The 17449-nt window shown below is 50.5% G+C and overlaps 1 protein-coding gene across 1 annotated transcript in view; it reads left to right on the top strand.

The window, feature by feature from the left end:
* LOC101657555 (aryl hydrocarbon receptor-like) overlaps positions 1-7750 on the top strand; it is a 28460-nt gene extending 20710 nt beyond the window's left edge. The window contains 5 exon segments of the mRNA XM_013005236.1: positions 523-725; positions 1763-1872; positions 2049-2190; positions 6046-6457; positions 7727-7750. Of these exon segments, the coding sequence (XP_012860690.1) occupies positions 523-725; positions 1763-1872; positions 2049-2190; positions 6046-6457; positions 7727-7750 (891 nt within the window).
* Positions 7751-17449: the final 9699 nt, after the last annotated feature.

The following is a 17449-nucleotide window of genomic DNA, read 5'->3' as shown; positions in this document are numbered from 1 at the left end:
GCCCCGCTCCCCACTCTGTTTGCTTGTTCATTCTCTTTGATATCTTGTTATCTTAAAAACTACACCTTACCTCTTTTATATCTTAAAAGAGATTCACTCAAAATATACACCCTACACTCAACCTGCCTAGTTAACATAAACAGGATAAGCAGGCATGGAGATTAGGATTTACAATACACATTGGGGGTGACATGGAAGTGAATTTAGAGTGTTAACAGCCATCTTTTTCACCATCCTCGAATCATCAAACAGGGCATACTCATTCCTGGGATTGCTAGGTGGTCTTACAACTCACGAAGTGCTGAGCTATGTAACTGAAAGGACTGTCTGGGTCACACCTCCTGAGCAACCACGAGAGACTGGTCAGAACCTGCTGGTTCCGACCCACAGGCGAGGGTGAGGAGGCTCCCAGCCTGTGTACACTGTGCAGCAGGAGGGACCTCCTGCCAGGCCAATGTCCAGCCAGATAGTGTCCCCGCTGTTTGAGCTAGGCTCCTTATGTCTACGGTCTTCTTTCTCCAGGAATTGGATTTCCAAGGCCATCTTAAACTCCTCCCGGGGCAGAACAGCAGGTCAGAGGATGGCATCCTCGCGTCCCCTCAGCTGACCCTGTTCGCCATTGCAACGCCTCACCAGCCTCTCACCATCCTGGAGCTCCAAATGAAACCATTTCTTTTCCAAACAAAACACAAGTTAGATTTCACGCCTATAGCCTGTGATTCCAGGTATGTGCCTCTCCCCAGAAATAATGACTTCCGGGAGCCTAGGCCTGGGCTTCCAAAGCTCATTGTGGCTCAAATGCTGTAAAAGGACAATCAGCCCAGTCTGCCCTAATGTGTTCTATGAGCCGGTACAAATCATGATGTGGTTAAAGGGGCACTGTGCTAAGTAAGACACTGACCTTTCCATGCCGGAAGATGGGACTTGACTTAGTGTGGGATACAGACAGCAAATCCTGGAAACACTTGTCTCCTGCTGGGAGTAAGTTCTTAGTTGTCTGACTCAGCGGTTCCCAAACTTATTTGACAGTGGACCCTTTCTTGGTGGAATACCCAATTGCTATGCTACTGCATCAGGGCCTCACATTGGGACACGCTCTATCAAACGCTGTTTTCAGAGTGAGTACGTCGGGGCATTATCAATACTATGACCTTTAAGTTCTGCTTCTTCCTCGAAGGCACTGGTCCTTTGCCTCTGGGGTCCCAGAGGTTGAGAATGATGAACTCTCTCCTTACAAATGCAAGGGAACCTCAAGAAGTGTGTGGGAAAATGCCGTGGTCTTTTCATTCCATTTTTCCATGAACTTTCAGAAGCCCCCTCATCCGTCACGCACTCTTGTGTGTGTGTGTGTGTGTGTGTGTGTGTGTACACGTTCAGCGTCTCTAGACCTCAGACAAACACCTCTGCCCTACAGCTCAGCCAAGCACAGCCTTAAGGCTGAACTGGGGAGGATGACGTGTGTGGTAGAGATGCTGGGAGGTTGCCACCATTCTTCCATTGTCGAGGCTTACCCTAGCCCGGCTGCAGGAGGGGTGCTCCTTCCAGGCCTGGGGGGGGAGGGTCCACAGGAGGCTCAGAAGGTAGCCTTTTGGCACTTGAGTCCTGGCTGATATTCCAGGGTGGGCACCAGACTGAAAGGCAGGTTTCAAGGAGAGCTGTGAGCTGTGAAGGAGACGGGTGGCTCTTATTTCCTTGAGGCGTCTCACTGGGCGAGGTGGGGGGGGAATTTGCAGGATAAAGATGTGCAGTCTGTTCCACACAGAGGCAGAGAGATCCTGGGCTACACGGAGAGTGAGCTCTGCAGGAACGGATCCGGGTACCAGTTCGTCCATGCAGCTGACATGATGTACTGTGCTGAGAACCACTTGCGGTGTGAGTCCAGGAAGTGCTGCCGGGGTCCAACCCTGTGGATGGTGGAGGAGAGGGTGGGACACATCCCAGGGATCCTCACCTGCCTCCTGCCTCCTCAGCAAGCACTAGCTCCAGAAAGCACACGTGGGCAGCCAGGGCTAGTGCCAGTCTCTCTCTCTCTCTCTCTCTCTCTCCAGAGATGCAAACGGGTGAGAGTGGGCTCACTGTGTTCCGACTCCTGACCAAGCAGGCCGGCTGGCTGTGGGTACAGTCCAACGCCCACTTGGTGTTCCGTGGCGGCCAGCCAGACTGCATTGTTGCCAGACAGAGGGCCCTAACGTAAGTGCAGCCCTATAGAAGCCAGGACCCTGTCATAAGGCCCGATGTACACAATGACCCCCGGTGGAAGCGCTAAGCCTGACTTACAAGAAGGCCTGAATGTCTTCAGTGGGAGGGCCCTGTCCTAAGTGAGGGCCTAAGGTAAGTGAAGGAAGGCCTGAGAACAGATGTCACCGAGGGTGGCAAAGGCCCCGCTGTTCCGGCAGAAGTAAGCCCTGGGTAAGTGGACCGGAATGAGCGCGGCCTGACATCACTAAGGGTGGGCCCTGCGGTGTGCACACTGCCCTCTCGTGATGAGGCTGCCACCCTGGAAGTCCCTTTGGATCCTCTGAAGCAGATGCCTCTGATCAGTAGCTGTTGAACCTTAGACAAGAGGTTTCATCTCCGTGAGCCTGTTTCCTGCGTAGAGGTGGCCCCTCTAGGGTAGGGAGTAGGTAGAGTAGAGAACAGTGGTTCTCAACCTTCCTCATGCTGTGACCCTTTAATAGAATTCCTCATATTGTGGTGACCCCCCCAACCACAAAATTATTTTCGTTGCTACTTCACAACTGTAATTTGGCTACTGTTATGAACCAGATGACTCCGGTGAAAGGGTCATTTGACCCCCAAGGGGGTCGCGACCCCCAGGTTGAGAACCGCTGGTCTAGACAAAGGCCGGCACTCCTCCTGGGATCGTGGAGGACTGAATGGGCATGGAACCAGCCAGTGAAGTTGGCCTTCTCCAGGTGTGGCCCGCAGAGTCCAACACAAGATCCTGCCATAGCTTTGCTTTTCAAACAAGACCACCCCCTTGGCTATGCAGTTACTAAATAAAGCTTGTGCCCGGGAAAGCTCTCACCCTCCTAGGTGGTGCTGTCCAGTAAGCTGTGGACTACAGTAGAACTCCAGACCTCCATGCTAATCCATTCTAGAAGGAGTGTCTAGATGGGATGCAGTCGCCTTCCGAATCAATGTTTCCCATAAGAAATAGCCGAAAACGGATGAATCCATTCTTGACCACCACGTTTTACCCTAACCTTATACAAAACATGACACAGAAATTTCAAAGCAAATAATTTCAGAGTTAAATAATATAATTTAAATAAGATACACAACATTTTAAAAGTTTTTAACAACGGCAGTATGGCCCAGACCTTGAGATTGATGAGGATCTGGATCTGTGGACACGGGTGTGGAGAGGAGGGGTGGAGAGAGAGTCATTGTTTGGAAGGGGAATCCCCTTCCAGAAAACCAACTGGGAGCTACTTTTCAGGAGTTTTTTTCCCTTCTTTGCATTTTTTTCACTAGCACCTGGCTGGCATTCTCTAATAAAAAAAAAAAAATCTGTCTAATGTAGTCTGCTGTTGGCGTTTCCTTAACTGTTTTCTAAAAGGGTTTACTAAATTATCAACAATATCGATGACAGGATTAGCCAGTTCCATATCATGATGATTCTTTTCAAAAAACTCTTTCTTAGGACCCATGTTTTTTTTTTATCTAAAAGCAGTACAAAAAGCCACAAAAACTAAGAAAATTATAGCAAAACGCTTGGAACACAGCTGTAAAAAGGTTCCAACAGCACGTACTAACGGCGCCAACTAATGCTGAGTGACCAAAATATCAACTGCTTTGTTTACAAACATCACGTGTGTCGGGTGGGATTCCGACGTTTTGTTTGAGCTCCGATGCAAAATGTTCTCAGCATTTCAAGTCGAAATCCGATGCTGTCAAATACCGGGGTTCTGCTGTGTTAATGCTGATGTCAGCGGTTCAAACCCACAGCCGATCCATGAGAAAAATGAGACTGTCTCATTCCCGTACAGAACCTCAGCCTCTGGACCAAAGATAGGGCCTCCATGACAGAACCGGCTCAACACAGTGGGTTGGGTGGAGGTGTGGATACCAACATGATCTTGGTTGCTTCTGATTTCTCAGATAGACTTCCTTTTTAACCTGCGCCCAAATAGCTGCAGTTATTAAAGTGTTGGATTCCAAATTACAGAGAATTTCCTGGTTCTACGTGCCCAGAATTCAAATTCTGAATCTAGACTTTTCCATTAACCATATTCAAAGGTAATTGCATCCTCCACTGCCCTCTGAAGAAACGGGACTTTGCACCTCTCTACAGAGATGGCTTCCTTAAGCCTGCCTTCCATGCCTTTTGCTCACCTGCCTCTGCTGTGACTTTTTGGTGGGACAAAAGCAGCAATTAACTTGTAGGCTCTTTTCGGTGTGGAAGGCTGATCGCAGCTCCTGTGGCAGGTGTGACTGGGTAATGCTGAGCGTCTAGCCACCACTCATTTCCAGAAGACTAGCGTTTCCCTCTTCCCTCTTCCATGTCCTCTCGTGGACCAATGGAATGATAACATCATGGCATTTTCCCATGGACTTTTTGAAGCCCTTCAAATAAAAGATTATTTTCCCTTTCCTTAAAATACATGTGATTTACACGGAGGGGGAGGAGCACCTGAGAAAGTGGGCCCTGTGGCTACCCTTCACCTTCACCACGGGGGAGGCCATCCTGTACGAGAGCAGCTGCCCAGGCCTCCTGACCACGAGGCTTGTTTAAAGCCTCCCCAAATGACCTTGTAGTGTGGACTTCATAACATGTGGATGTGCTCTGTATGAAAACTTTGACTGAGGGACAAGTGCCGGGTCCACAGATGGCGCTGTCTCGTGTGATGCACTCGAAGTAGACAGTGAACAGTGAAAGGCACGTATTGTAATTGTGTTTGTGCAACCACAAAAAATATGGAATGCAAAAGGCATAGTCAGATACCCCGCAAACAAGTGAAAAATGGATTTCTTTTAAAAAAAAAATAAGCAGAGATGAGGAGGGGAACAAAACGTTGTACATGTGAAAAGGGAATAGCAAAATAAAAGACGCAAATTGAACCACCTCAATGATTATGTTAAAGGTTAGCCAACAAACTACTCCCATTAAATGATAGAGATTGTTCAAAGGGATTTATTTACCAGGTTCAAAGGAGCTCAATCATAGGTCATCTACAAGACATACATTTTAATATACAGACACAGCTGGATGGCAGTACCAACAGTAAGCATCAGAAGACTGCAAGCACTCTGTTGGGATCAGGTAGCGGACAACCCAACTTCTCCAGTGGGCCCACACTAGCCAGGCTACTACTCTGGTTCAGTTCATTTTCCTGCTGGGGCTCCAAGCCCCAGATGGGATTCCAGCTGTGGTCAAGTCAGCAAAGCAAGGGTCCCAACTCCCATGGATTAGTGTCACACAACTTTTGGGCAACCTGATAGCAGCCACATCCCAGGATCTGTTGGGAGGGAGGGAGAGGAAAAGGGAAGGAAAACATTCTTTTCTCCAACAAAAAGCAGACACATATTCCCCCCTACCATCATGTCGATCCTGATGTATGAGGAACTGATCTAGGATTTCCAGGACTATAAAGTCAGCAGTCCAAAGCTTACCCAATAGCACTACGAGGGCTGTGTGTGTGTGTGCGCGCGCGCCCATCATCTTATAATTGTGTAATGATTTATTCTTTTTGAAGTAACTTTGAAGTCTGGGGGTCTTGTATTTTAAATAAAGTTTTGGAGGATTCATCACATCATACAAGGAAGCAAATTTCAGAATCTGAAATACCTGACCCAAGAATTGTATACTCCCCCCCCCAACCCACACACAAAATGCAAAAGAGAAGCTAGTTCAATTTCAGGATTTGTTCTCTTCTTCCTCTTGCTGAAAAGCCAAAGGGATGAGGTTCTGCCTCTTGCTCACCTGGTCAGCCAGTTGGTCACTGCTGTCCCCTAGGCTCGAGGCCCTGCTCTCACTCATAGTGTGATTCCCTGAAGTGCCGTGTCCCCGAAGGTAACTCTCGTGTGTGTCTCTAACCACAGGAACACGGAGGGGGAGGAGCACCTGAGAAAGCGGGCCCTGCAGCTACCCTTCACCTTCACCACGGGGGAGGCCATCCTGTACGAGAGCAGCTGCCCAGGCCTCCTGACCACGCTCCCGACCAAGAAGCGGTCCAGGGCAAGGAAGGGCCCTCCCACTGACCAGGGCCCTGTACATCCAGGATCCCTGCTCGGAGCCACCATGCAGCAAGATTGGTCCATGTACTTGCCCCACACTGCCGCGGGCCTGCAAAGTTCACGCTTGGATCAGTGTGGGCCTGGCGACGAGAGACGTCAGGACAGGGAGGGGGAAGCTGGGAAGGAAGGCGACTCCCTGCAGAACCTCCTTGAGACTCTGCTGGAGAAGGACACGGGAGGCCAGCCAGACCTCTGCTTCACCCTCCAGCACCTGGGGGTCACTGACCTTGACCAGCAGACTCTTCTCGGGGCTGACTCAGACCCAGCAGGGCCTCAGAACTGCTGGCCACTGCCATCCAGCCAGACAAGAGACACCCACGTCAGCTTGTCCCCACCGGCCAGCACGGCTCCTCCACTGACCCTGAGGCTTCATTCTTCTCTGAGTTTGGGCCATCTCCCCATGGAGGTAACCCCACCTCAAAACATGGGCACTGGGCCCAGACACCCTCTGGCCCATCTCCAGTGTTTCCATGGCTCTGGACCCACCAGCCCCTACACAACACTCCAGAGTCCCCTTCGAAACTCAGCACAGCAGAGGCCTCCCAACAGTCAGACAGCACTTACGAACTGTGGCATGAGCCGGGAGCAAACCCTAACTGACCAGAGAGCTGTGACCAGCCCACTGCCCAAAACCCCCAGCCCCAGGCGCTCTGTCCAGATGTTTGAGCCGAGCTATGAAGCTTCACTCCCTGTAGGAGAGAGTGTCCTTGGGCACCTGGCTCAGCCGGCTCCTGGTGTTTTGGATTTTTGCCAAGAACCTGTGCCTCGGCCATCCATTCACAAAGGTCAATGTCAGGAGTCGCTGATAACCTCAGACACTTCCTTCTGTGTCAGCCCCTGTGGCTCTCATCTCCCAGGCAGCATCTGGGATTCTCCCGCCCAGAGCCAGTCAGTGGTAGTCCCCATGGAGGTGGGGGCAGGGCAGGGAACAGGGCAGACACAGCCTGACCCCTGCAGCCACCCGTGGGTGGTCGACACCTGGCTTCCGTGGACACGGCCAGCCAGAGACATTCCTCCCAACTCAGGCAGGGGGCAGCTCCTGTTGGGGCAGAGGGCACCAGGGACCCCAGAAGAAACCCCTGGGCCTGCAGAATCTCCACCACCTCCTCTGCGAGTGGACCAGCTTTCAGGGAGCCCTGCCTGGCCTTCCCAGGGACTTCCAAGTGGACCCTCGGCCGCATGGGGCTCTCACAGTGCGGGCCCGAGGTCAGCCGCCGAGCAGCAGCAGTGGGTGCCTGGGGGGCTACAGACCCAGGAGCCTTTCAGGTCAGCAAGAGGGGTGCGAGGGGTTTGGCACCAGACTGGTCACCTGAGCAACCCTACACCCCAGGCCCCACGGCCGAGCCCCTTCCCCTCTCTTGACACCATCAGCAGCTCCCATGGCCCAGCAGAATCCCCAAGGCAAAGCCAGGGCAGACCCTCGGGCTCAGTCCCAGGTGCCATCCACTGTCCTCCTGATCTCTCCTGGCCACCCACCTCTTTGCAGGGTAGCTGTGACATCTGGCTGTAGGTAAGTTTGAGCCACTGTGATCATAGAGAATTGGGTACCCTCTAGGGGTCAAGGGTGCTCCACCGCACTAGTTCAGTGCAGAGCTAATGGCAAAACTGAATGTAGGGCCAAGCCCAGCCAGGCCAAGCCAGATTGCCTGGTTCCAGCCTGGCCTGGGTGCCAGTGCTGTGCACACCCAGTGGAAGGATCTTGCACATGGAGCAGTTAACTGTTATTGGTGACCCCATACGGCCAGTGACGATAGGCAAAACTATTTCCCCCAGAAAATCTCAGGTACAACTCACCCCCCACCCACCACACACACACCTGCTCTCACTGTGGGTTTCCTGAGCCATCTGAGGCTGATCTCAGTCATTTGGTCCATCCTTGGACACCCAGAGCTTGAATTCATCTTGGTTTGAAATCAGCGCCCATCTTCTGCCCAGTGCCCAGCCCTCCCGGCATTGCTTCTCCCCGTGCTGCCCCCTCTCCGGAGCCCCATCTGACAGGCGTGAGCACGCAGGATGAGCATTCTCCTTGGCCCGATGCCTGGAAAGAGGCGATGCTCATAGAGAAACCTCTCAAATCACTGTACCTCCTCCCAGGGCAGCATTGGGATGAAAGTCGCGGCGGCAGTCACATTCTCCCCTCTCCTCTACTCGAAGGACGTGAAGAGTGTTCGAAACACTCCCCCAAAGATTCAGTCCCTCAGATGGCAGCTCCCCTCAGGCTGAGTGTAATAGTCTAGGTACTTTGGAGAAACAAATCCACAGCGACTCATGTATAAGAGAGAGTTTTATACAAAGAAAATGTGCATCACGAAAACATCCCAACCCAATGCTCCCCAAGCCCACAAGTCCAACATTAACCCATACCCAACACCAGTCCACAAAGTCCTCCACCTCACAAAACAGAGGCAATAATGCCGACTGCAGGAGGAAAGCTGAGTCAGTGAACGTGTAAGCATCTCAGCACTGGCAAGGGTCTCCACACGGCTGCTCCAGCACCCAGGGCTGCATCGGGATAGATCCATGCGGCTTCTCCTTGGGGATGTCTTGTAGGAAATCCATCTTGCAAGCTGAAGCAGGGGACTGCTAAGGCAGCTGCACCCAATGCAACCATCACAAAACAAGAGACCCGAGAACTAGAAAGGCGAGGCTTCACCACCCATTTATCCCTCCGCCTTTCAACCAGCCCCACATGTGATTATCGGCCAGGCTGGCACAATTAACTAATTCACTGAGCAAGAATGCAGTTGTTTCTCTGAACCCCAAACACCTGTGTTCTGAGCCCTTCCTTCGCGTAGCATTGCTGGATGCCTACTCCTTTCTTCTGACTATGCTGCCGCATAATCACTAACATTTGTCATGGAATTGGAATATCCTAAATGTTCCTATTGATGAGTGAATATTGAACTTTTCCTACATGTATAAAGATGCCTATCTGAACACTTAAGCTCGGGGTCCTACAGATAGAGCTATCAGCATCACGTGATTCAGTGCACTTTACACGTAAGGAGAAACATACATGATTCTGTTCTTGGCTTAGAAGTAACACCTTAGGGCCCCTGAGCTCACACCCTTTCCAACTCACAGCACCCCATGAGAGCTGTTTTGATAGGATTTCCCAGACTGTCGCTCTTTACAAAACCAGACTGCCTTGTCTTCTACCCCCGGAACATCGAGTGGCTTTGAACCACCACCTTGATAGCACCCCAAGATTGAACCCACTGCACCACCAGGGCTCCCATCAGCCGTAGGTTAGAAATCTGAGAGCCACGTGCGTCAGATGTATCTGAAACTGGTGTTAAGAGCGACAGCCACAAACTTTCATCTTTTCTAAGCAAGAATCAACATGCGAGTCCTTGAACTAACTGACTATTCATGTTCAGTAGTTTTGTTCTAACGTGAAGTCTCCCATTTTCCCGTCAGTGTTACCGAAACGAAGCCCCTGGCACTACGGGTCGGGGAGCTGAGCATGGCAGGCCCCAAAGGAAGCATATTTCCCACCAAATGCTGATGTAGGAAGACAGCACCAAGCTTGGCCTATTGAATATTGAACTTTTTTCTACGTGGACAAACACGCATATCGGAAAGCCTAAGCTCGGGGTCCTACCGCGAGACCTGATTCTGTGCACTTCACACTTAAGGAGAGACATACACGATTCTGCTCTCTGCTTAAAAGGAATCCGAAACACACTCCCAGACACAACCCAGTGTTCACTAGGGGGAGGTCAGAGATATGTGGCTTAGTGGCCACTTCTTCCGAGCGCACAGTTGAGACACAGCAGCACCCGGTGCGTGTGGAGACATGAGTGAGGTCGTGTGCTTGCATCCAGAACCACCCCCGAAAGTGCAGGGCGAGGGCCCCGCTCTGTCTTGGAAGAAGCACAGGCCAGAATGCTCCTTAGAAGCGAGGATGGCAAGACAGCATTTCATGGACTTTGAACATAGGATCATGCGGGACTGGCCTCTGAAGAAGGGTCAGCAAAAGAAGACGACCTTCAATTAGATGAACCCATACGGAGGCGGCCACAATGGGCTCTAATATGGACTTCCTATGAACTGGCCTCAAGGGCACCGAACGATAGCAGGGGCCACTGGATGCGGCACCACGAGTCCTCAGACCACGATGCCCTTGGGTGAAGACATGTGTCGCTTAGCCTGGAGTCCTGAAACGGGCTCGGCTTTCAACCAAGCCCTTGGACTCGGGCTAAGTGGATCCTCTACAGAGAGTTGCAGTGCAGGAGGAAAGGTGTCCAGACTCTGAGGAAGCCAAGGAGATGCTTTGACATAGAAGGTCCAGGCAACAACACAGCCTTGAGATTCAGGATGAACGGAGCCTTCACCTCCTGGCAGAGCAAAGAAGCGAGGTGGTGGGGGCTCAGAGAGAGCTCCTGCCTTCTCCTTCCAGAAAGGATTCAGAACAATCAACGTTTCCAGTCCCACTTCTAACTATTACTTTGACCTAGTTCCACAGAATGCTTGTCTAGGAGCTAAAATGAACCTTAGCTGTCACCAAGTATTACTCTATGGGTTTGTATGGGGGCACAGGGCAGGGCCACAAAGCCCGGGACCCCGTGTGTTCTGCTCGCCACTGCAGCCTCAGGAGCAAGCAGATGCCTGGCACACCACTGGTCCTTAATGAATAGTTGTTGCATGCATGAGTGAGTGAGTGAGTGAATGGGAAACGAAGTAGAGAGAGGCCGAGGGGGTTGCCTAGGCAGAACCCAGCCGGGAGGCCCTTCTGATGCCCTCTGGGTTCACTACTACTTATCTGAACGGGGGTTTATGACAGGGGGATAGAAGGAAGCTATTCATACTCATTTTCCATGAAAATCACGGAGCCTCGTGGTGTTATGATGATGGCAGCATTTTGCTTACGGAAAGTGTCCTCTTGGAGCCTTGGATCCCAAAGGCTAAGAGATCAAGGAAGGCCCTTGGTCAAACACAGGCGTGACAAATCAGCACAAAAGATGCTCATTCTCCCTAGCTGACACTACTGCCTGCCCTCATGGGATTAGGATAGACCCCTAACCTTAGAGAGAATCTGGATATAGCAACACGGTGCCCTAACTTGCCCTTGATATTGTTTTCTGCCCGACTCTTGTCCAAAGGATATACTGAAATAGCCATGCATCGGCACCCAGGCCCGGACACTCTAAGGCTTGCCTTGATGTGAACGGCTGTTTTCCCTAGGGCTCTTTTGAACTTGGCCGCAGGCTTCATAAAACGGCTCAAATTTCCTGTAAGGTGGGTGATGTATAGGTAACAATGTGTTCTTCTTGTCTTCATGCTGTTAATGAGACGGCGAGAGCATGCTGTAGTGCACTGGCACAACAATCACAAATTTGCTTCTGGTTCTGCAACCTGGGCTAGGCTCTTAGGAGGCCACTCACATAATTTCAATCATCTGACAGCTCAGCTGGGGAACTTCTCTGTGCATAAGCCAGGACTCCTTGGTCCTCCTCCAGGGGGACCCTGGGTTTTTATCTGTGACACATTTCAAGAAGGTAGCAGGCGCTTCCAACCCACTACTGTGGCAGGTGGGCTGGCATATCATTTTCCAGGCCCAGGCACCAGAATCAACGTAGGGGCATGTGCAGTGGAATAAATACCAGGAGCAGACCTTATCAGGCCTCCATCACCTGCAGCTCGGATGAGAGCAGTGGTCCTCAACTAACAGGTGAGTGGTGGTCATCCCATCCATCTGGACACAAGATGCTGGAAACTTGCTCAAAGAAACATTTCCTGGGTACCAGCTACAGAAGCCTTGGGGACAGGAAACCATCGGTGGAACGATAGAGCAGGCGAGACTTAGCTTCCCTCCACACACAGGTTCGTCCTAGGGAGAACCTGCCCTCCACCTAAGCTAGGCCTTCCCTTCCCACTGATTGTCTCTTTTGCTCTTCTGCTGCTTCAAACTACTCTCGTGTCTAAGCCTGGGGCCCTAACTACCTTCCTCCGAATTCATGCCAGAAATCAGGAGCACAGGAATTATTAGGCGAGAACCTGACTGGGGTGAATCCACAAAACGTGTGAAGGGCTGCCAGGCCCTCGGCCTTCCCTGAGATGCTTCAGTTGTCACGAGGTGTTGATAGATTCATTCATGTCTCCTTGGAGCGTTCCCCAAAATGCAATGGAACAGAATGTCTGTCTTGTGAGGCCGGAGACCCTGCCCCCTACCCAAGGCCCTGCCTTTCCTGGGAACTCAAAAAAGTCCTCCACCTGTATGTGTTTGGGGCTCTAAGAGTGATGAAGAGAGGAGAGAGATCCACATGTGGGCTATTTGTAGGTCGATGGAAGAAGTGGGGAGCCAGGTCTGTGGGCATTTGGTTTTGTAGGAGGTGGGGGTGGGGGGCACCGCAGGAAGAAGTGGGGAGCCAGGTCTGTGGGCATTTGGTTTTGTAGGAGGTGGGGTGGGGGGCACTGCAGGAAGAAGGAAGGCACACCCAGGTTAGAAAGCTAGATGCAGAACTTCTTAGTGCACATTTCACACCACGTACTAGTGTGAACGTGAATAGAGGAGGCGGTCAGACCTAAGGGCCAGCAGGCCAACTCTTGTTTACACAGTCCCCAGTTCTTGTCAAAATGAGGGCCCACACACCTGTGATGGACGCTTGCCCTGAGAAACTGCAGGGTTCCCCAGTTAGGAAAAGCACGAAGTCAATGCCTTGAAGCAGTTACATTGGCTCAGAATCAGAAATCACGTGCACCAAATCTGTGTCTCCAGTACATTGGGGTGTGCAATATGCTGAAGGCTACCTGTGGTTGAGTTAACACCTGGGTAGTCATCACTTTGTAACCAAATCCCTCCAATGCCCTTGTCAGAAGATTCTCTACTCGAAAAAGAAAATATGAGTTACCGTATATACGCAAGTATACGCCGACCCAAATATCAGCCGAGGCACCTAATTTTACCACAAAAACTGCAGTAAAATGTGCTGAAACACTTGACTTATACACGAGTATATACGGTACATGGCCAACACCATCCCCTCTTTCTGATGCCATTCATGATTCAATGTATTGAGGCAAGTATATACATGTGTATACATGCATGCGTATGTCTATAGGTTTGACTCACCTTTGAGGAAGTGCAGGTGTTGCGTTTCCTTTGTATTTGTGGTCTGTGACAAGTAGGAAGAGATGCAACAAATTTATATGTGAAAAAACAGGCTAACCTACTAGATCCAATTATTAAACTGCCCTCTTCCTTCTTACTGAGTGTGGTTTTTAAATAACTTGACGCTCCTTTTAAAGTAGCACATGCTATTTATGAAACATTGGGCACATGCTTCCAGATAAGAGACCGTTCCTGGATATTTTTACAATATTGTCATTCAGGAGTAGTGACAGTGTTATGGCAATGCTAGTGGTAATCAATGCAAGGGACTGAAGGGCCACCCTGGGGAGTCCGGGTCAAATAGAGGGGACGCTGGCCAGGTGGGACTGGGGAGGGTGACTGGGGGCTTGTGAGATCATGAATGCAGTCAAGGGGTGGCTGAGGGCTTTGTTGAACGTGTCCTCCCCTAAGGTGCCAGTCACAGGTCCCGAGGGGAAATGAAGGCGTCTCTCGCATCACAACTCAAAGGAGCGCATAGAGAGCAGCATCCCACCCTCCCACGTATGTCCAAGATGCCATGGTGATGACAAAAGGGCCATACAAAGCAAGGCCAGTTGACTGTGACAAGGTTACATGCTCCATCTCAGGATGCACAAATGTGTCACCTGGCTAAGCCAAGGGGTGGGTACCACTCCTGGAGCTGGATGAGGGGCCCCCATTTACATGGGCATAGACTGGGGTAGGGACTTGCCCAAGGGGCATTGAGAGGTGACCTTAAGAGGTCCTCAAAGGGAATGTTGTGGGATGCCAGTTACTCAAAACCCCAACTCAGTCTCAGTCAAAGAGTTAGACTGTGGGTTGCCCCCACAACTGGAAGCCTGTGGGTAGGGGAAGTTTAGGGGTAACCCAGTCTTGCTGGTGCTTCTCACCGACTGGCAGTGTTGTTCCATGCAATGTGGTTGGGCAGAGCCACAATACAGAGACAAGAGAGGCCCTCTTTCCTTTCTCTTCCTCTCTCTCAAGAAGAAGTAAACTTTCCCCAGAAGTTGCCCACAGTCAGCCTACACAGACGCAACCATGAGGAAGGCAGGGGAGAAAAGGTGACCTGGAATTGTCTGGAATTGCCAGGGTGTGTTGGAGACTCAGAGCCCCCAGCTTGGAGCAGGGCCCATATCTCATTCCCAATAAATGTTCCTCCATGGAGGGGCAGTCTGGGTGCCCTGGTGGCACAGTGGTCAAGCACGTGGCTGCTAACTGAAAAGTCAGCAGTTTGGCGCACCAGCTCTCTGGAGGAGAAAGAGGGGGTCGTGTGTTTCCACGAAGACTTGGAGATGTAACTCTTCTCTGTCCTATAGGATCACTGTGAGTCTGAACCTACTCATTGGCAATGGGTTTCTTGTTCTGTTTTTGTTTTTTCTTTTTGGGTTTTGGATGAGCCATGACATGGACACTGATGCTTTGGGGACCCAATGACTCCGTAAGTAACCACAAGAAATGTAGTGGCCCTGGGACTGGGGTCCAAGCATGCTGACTCTGAACACAGAGGCTGCCGAATGACCAAGGCAGCGCTGACCCCAGCTCTGATCGTAAGACTCGCTGCCTACAGCTTGACCTCATTCCAGCGGATGTGCCACAGAGAGCAGGGTGAGGGGTCAGCCATTCAGGTCAGGGGCCAGGTCAGTTCTGAGCCACACTCTAAATCAATGCTGACAGGTTGCCCTTCATTCTCGCTTTTTCTACCTGACCCCACAAGGCCTTTGCCTGATTTTACCCAGGCCGTGGACCCTGGGACCGCCTTGGAGGAAGCTAACCTCTTTCCCATTAAGTGTTTCCCGAGAGGCTGCTGGTCCCTCATAGCCAGTGACCAGTCCTGCTTGCTTCAGCCTGGTGCTAGCCCCATGTTCTGAGCTCATACGATCTCAGCCCCCAGCCCAAGCCCGTGGTGACTCGTGTGTGACCTGTAACTTCCAAGCCCATTCAGACCTCATGCCAGTACATTTGCACAACAACTCCTTGAAATGGACAGGAATTCTGCGAGTCCCATTTCCAACCGAAGAAAATCAGAAAATGAGGCATCGTCAAAAGGACTGGCCAGTTCCTCCTCTCCATGGCAACCTGAGCTGCTGCCCCTGACGGATGAACTTTGCTTCCTCAACCACCGCGGACCTCAGGAGGTACCAATGTACATGTCCGTGGCAAAATATGGCCCAGTTAATAGCAAATATAAAAGCAGATTAGAGAGAATAGGAATTGCATGTGATAATAGGAGTCCTCCCGGGAGAGTCTCTCTTTCCTTACCAGCAAGAAAATGCAACCTTCTCTAATGGTCTCAGGCCAAAGGCAGATTAAACAAAGTCTCCTAAGGGACCCTGACTGGCTTTTGTCAATTAAGTAGTAATTATTCACAGGTCCTAAATCCTGACTGTACTTCTTTCCAGTGGCATACAAGGGGGTACCGCCCACTTCCAAAAAATGGAATTGCACTGGGCAGAAAAGAGCTTTCTTAGTACTCATTTCCTGACCCCCAACCCACCCCCAACCCTAGGCGAGCATTGAGCAACTCGCTCTGAGTTAGTACATCCAGTGGCATTGCCTGGGAAGGTTCTCAGTGGTGACAGTGAACTTTTTCATAAAAGCAGTTTCACTTGTTTTTTGTGATGGCTGATTTAAGAGCACAGCATGCAGCTGTGAAATTTTGCTTCCTACTTGGGGAAGATGCCACAGAATCTGTTGTGATGTTGACAACAGCTTACAAGGACAATGCTATGGGAAAAACTCAAGCGTATGAGTGGGTGGTTTTCTCATTTCAAAAAAGGTGATTGACGACAAACCTCATTCTGGATGTCCATCAACTTCCCAGATGGACAAAAATGTTGACTTGTAGTGCATTTGGAGTTCGTTCCACCAGGTCAGACTATTAATCAAGCTTTCTATGGAAAGTTTCTGAAAAGATTGCAAAATAAAAATGGCCTGATTTGTGGCAGACAAGGGACTGGTTTTGCCATCATGACAACACATCTGCTCCTGCAGCCATCTCAGTGTGCCAGTTCTTGGCAAACAACAGCATGCCTCTCTTGCTTCACATACCTGACTCACCTGACCTCGCTCCTTGCGACTTCCATGAATGCAGAGGTACATGAAGGACAGCGATTTGATGGCGTGGAAGGTGAAGCATGAAATGAGGGAGGTGCTGTCAGACATCCAAACATATGAGTTTGAAGTTTCCAAGAATGGAATCGCAGATTAGACAATATTTTAAGTGTAATGGAGTGTACTTCGAAGGTGGTAAAGTTGTGTAGTGGTTACGTGTTGAGCTGCGGCCTGCAAGGTCAACAGTTTGAAACCACCAGCCTCTCTGAGGGAGAAGAGTAAGGGTCTCAGAAACTTGCAGAGGCAGTTCTCCTCTGTCCTATAAGATTGCTCTGAGTTGGCAGCGACTCTCCATGGGAATGAGTTTGGTTCTTTATGTCATATGCATATGAAAGTTGGACAATGAATGAAGAAGAGTACAGGAGAAGAATCGGTGCGTTTGAACTATGGTGCTAGCAAAATGTTGAAAGAACCATGGACTGCCAGAAGAGCAAACAAGTCTGTCTTGGAAGAAGTACAGCCAGCATTCTCCTTAGAAGTGAGGATGGTCAGACTTCATCTCATGTACTGTGGACATGGTGCCAGGATAGACCAGTCCTGGAGAAGGACAAGTGGACAGTCATCACAAAAGAGGACGACTCCCAATAAAGTGACTGGAAAAAGAGGAAGACGTTCAAGAACATGAACTGACACTCTGGCTACAACGATGGGCTCAAGCCTAGCAACAACTTTGAGTGAGACACAGGCCCGGGCAGTTTTCATTTCCTTGTACGTAGGGTTGTTGCAGTTGGAACTGACTGTATGGCACCTAGCCAGCACAATAAATATATTTTAATTGTTAAATCTTTTACAATGGCAAATAGCGAAATATTGTGCATTGCTTCGGGTGTACACAAAATAAAAGGGTGCTTCAGAAAGGTCCTGGGGAAACGGCATAAAGAGATCACGGGATTTCCCCAGCATTTTTTGGAGACGCTTCATAGTCCATCAGAGCACAGAAGAGGGATTGTGTTAGTGATTCTGTCACAATAAGTGTGGTTGCGTTGACTTGACTGCATCGGCTTG

Source organism: Echinops telfairi, unplaced genomic scaffold (genome assembly GCF_000313985.2).
Source record: "Echinops telfairi isolate 266 unplaced genomic scaffold, ASM31398v2 ScPeMD7_7469;HRSCAF=8507_0, whole genome shotgun sequence".
In the NCBI taxonomy this organism is placed as follows: domain Eukaryota; kingdom Metazoa; phylum Chordata; class Mammalia; order Afrosoricida; family Tenrecidae; genus Echinops; species Echinops telfairi.
The sequence above is the reverse complement of the archived record's forward strand: the minus strand, read 5'-3'. Positions and strand labels throughout refer to the sequence as shown.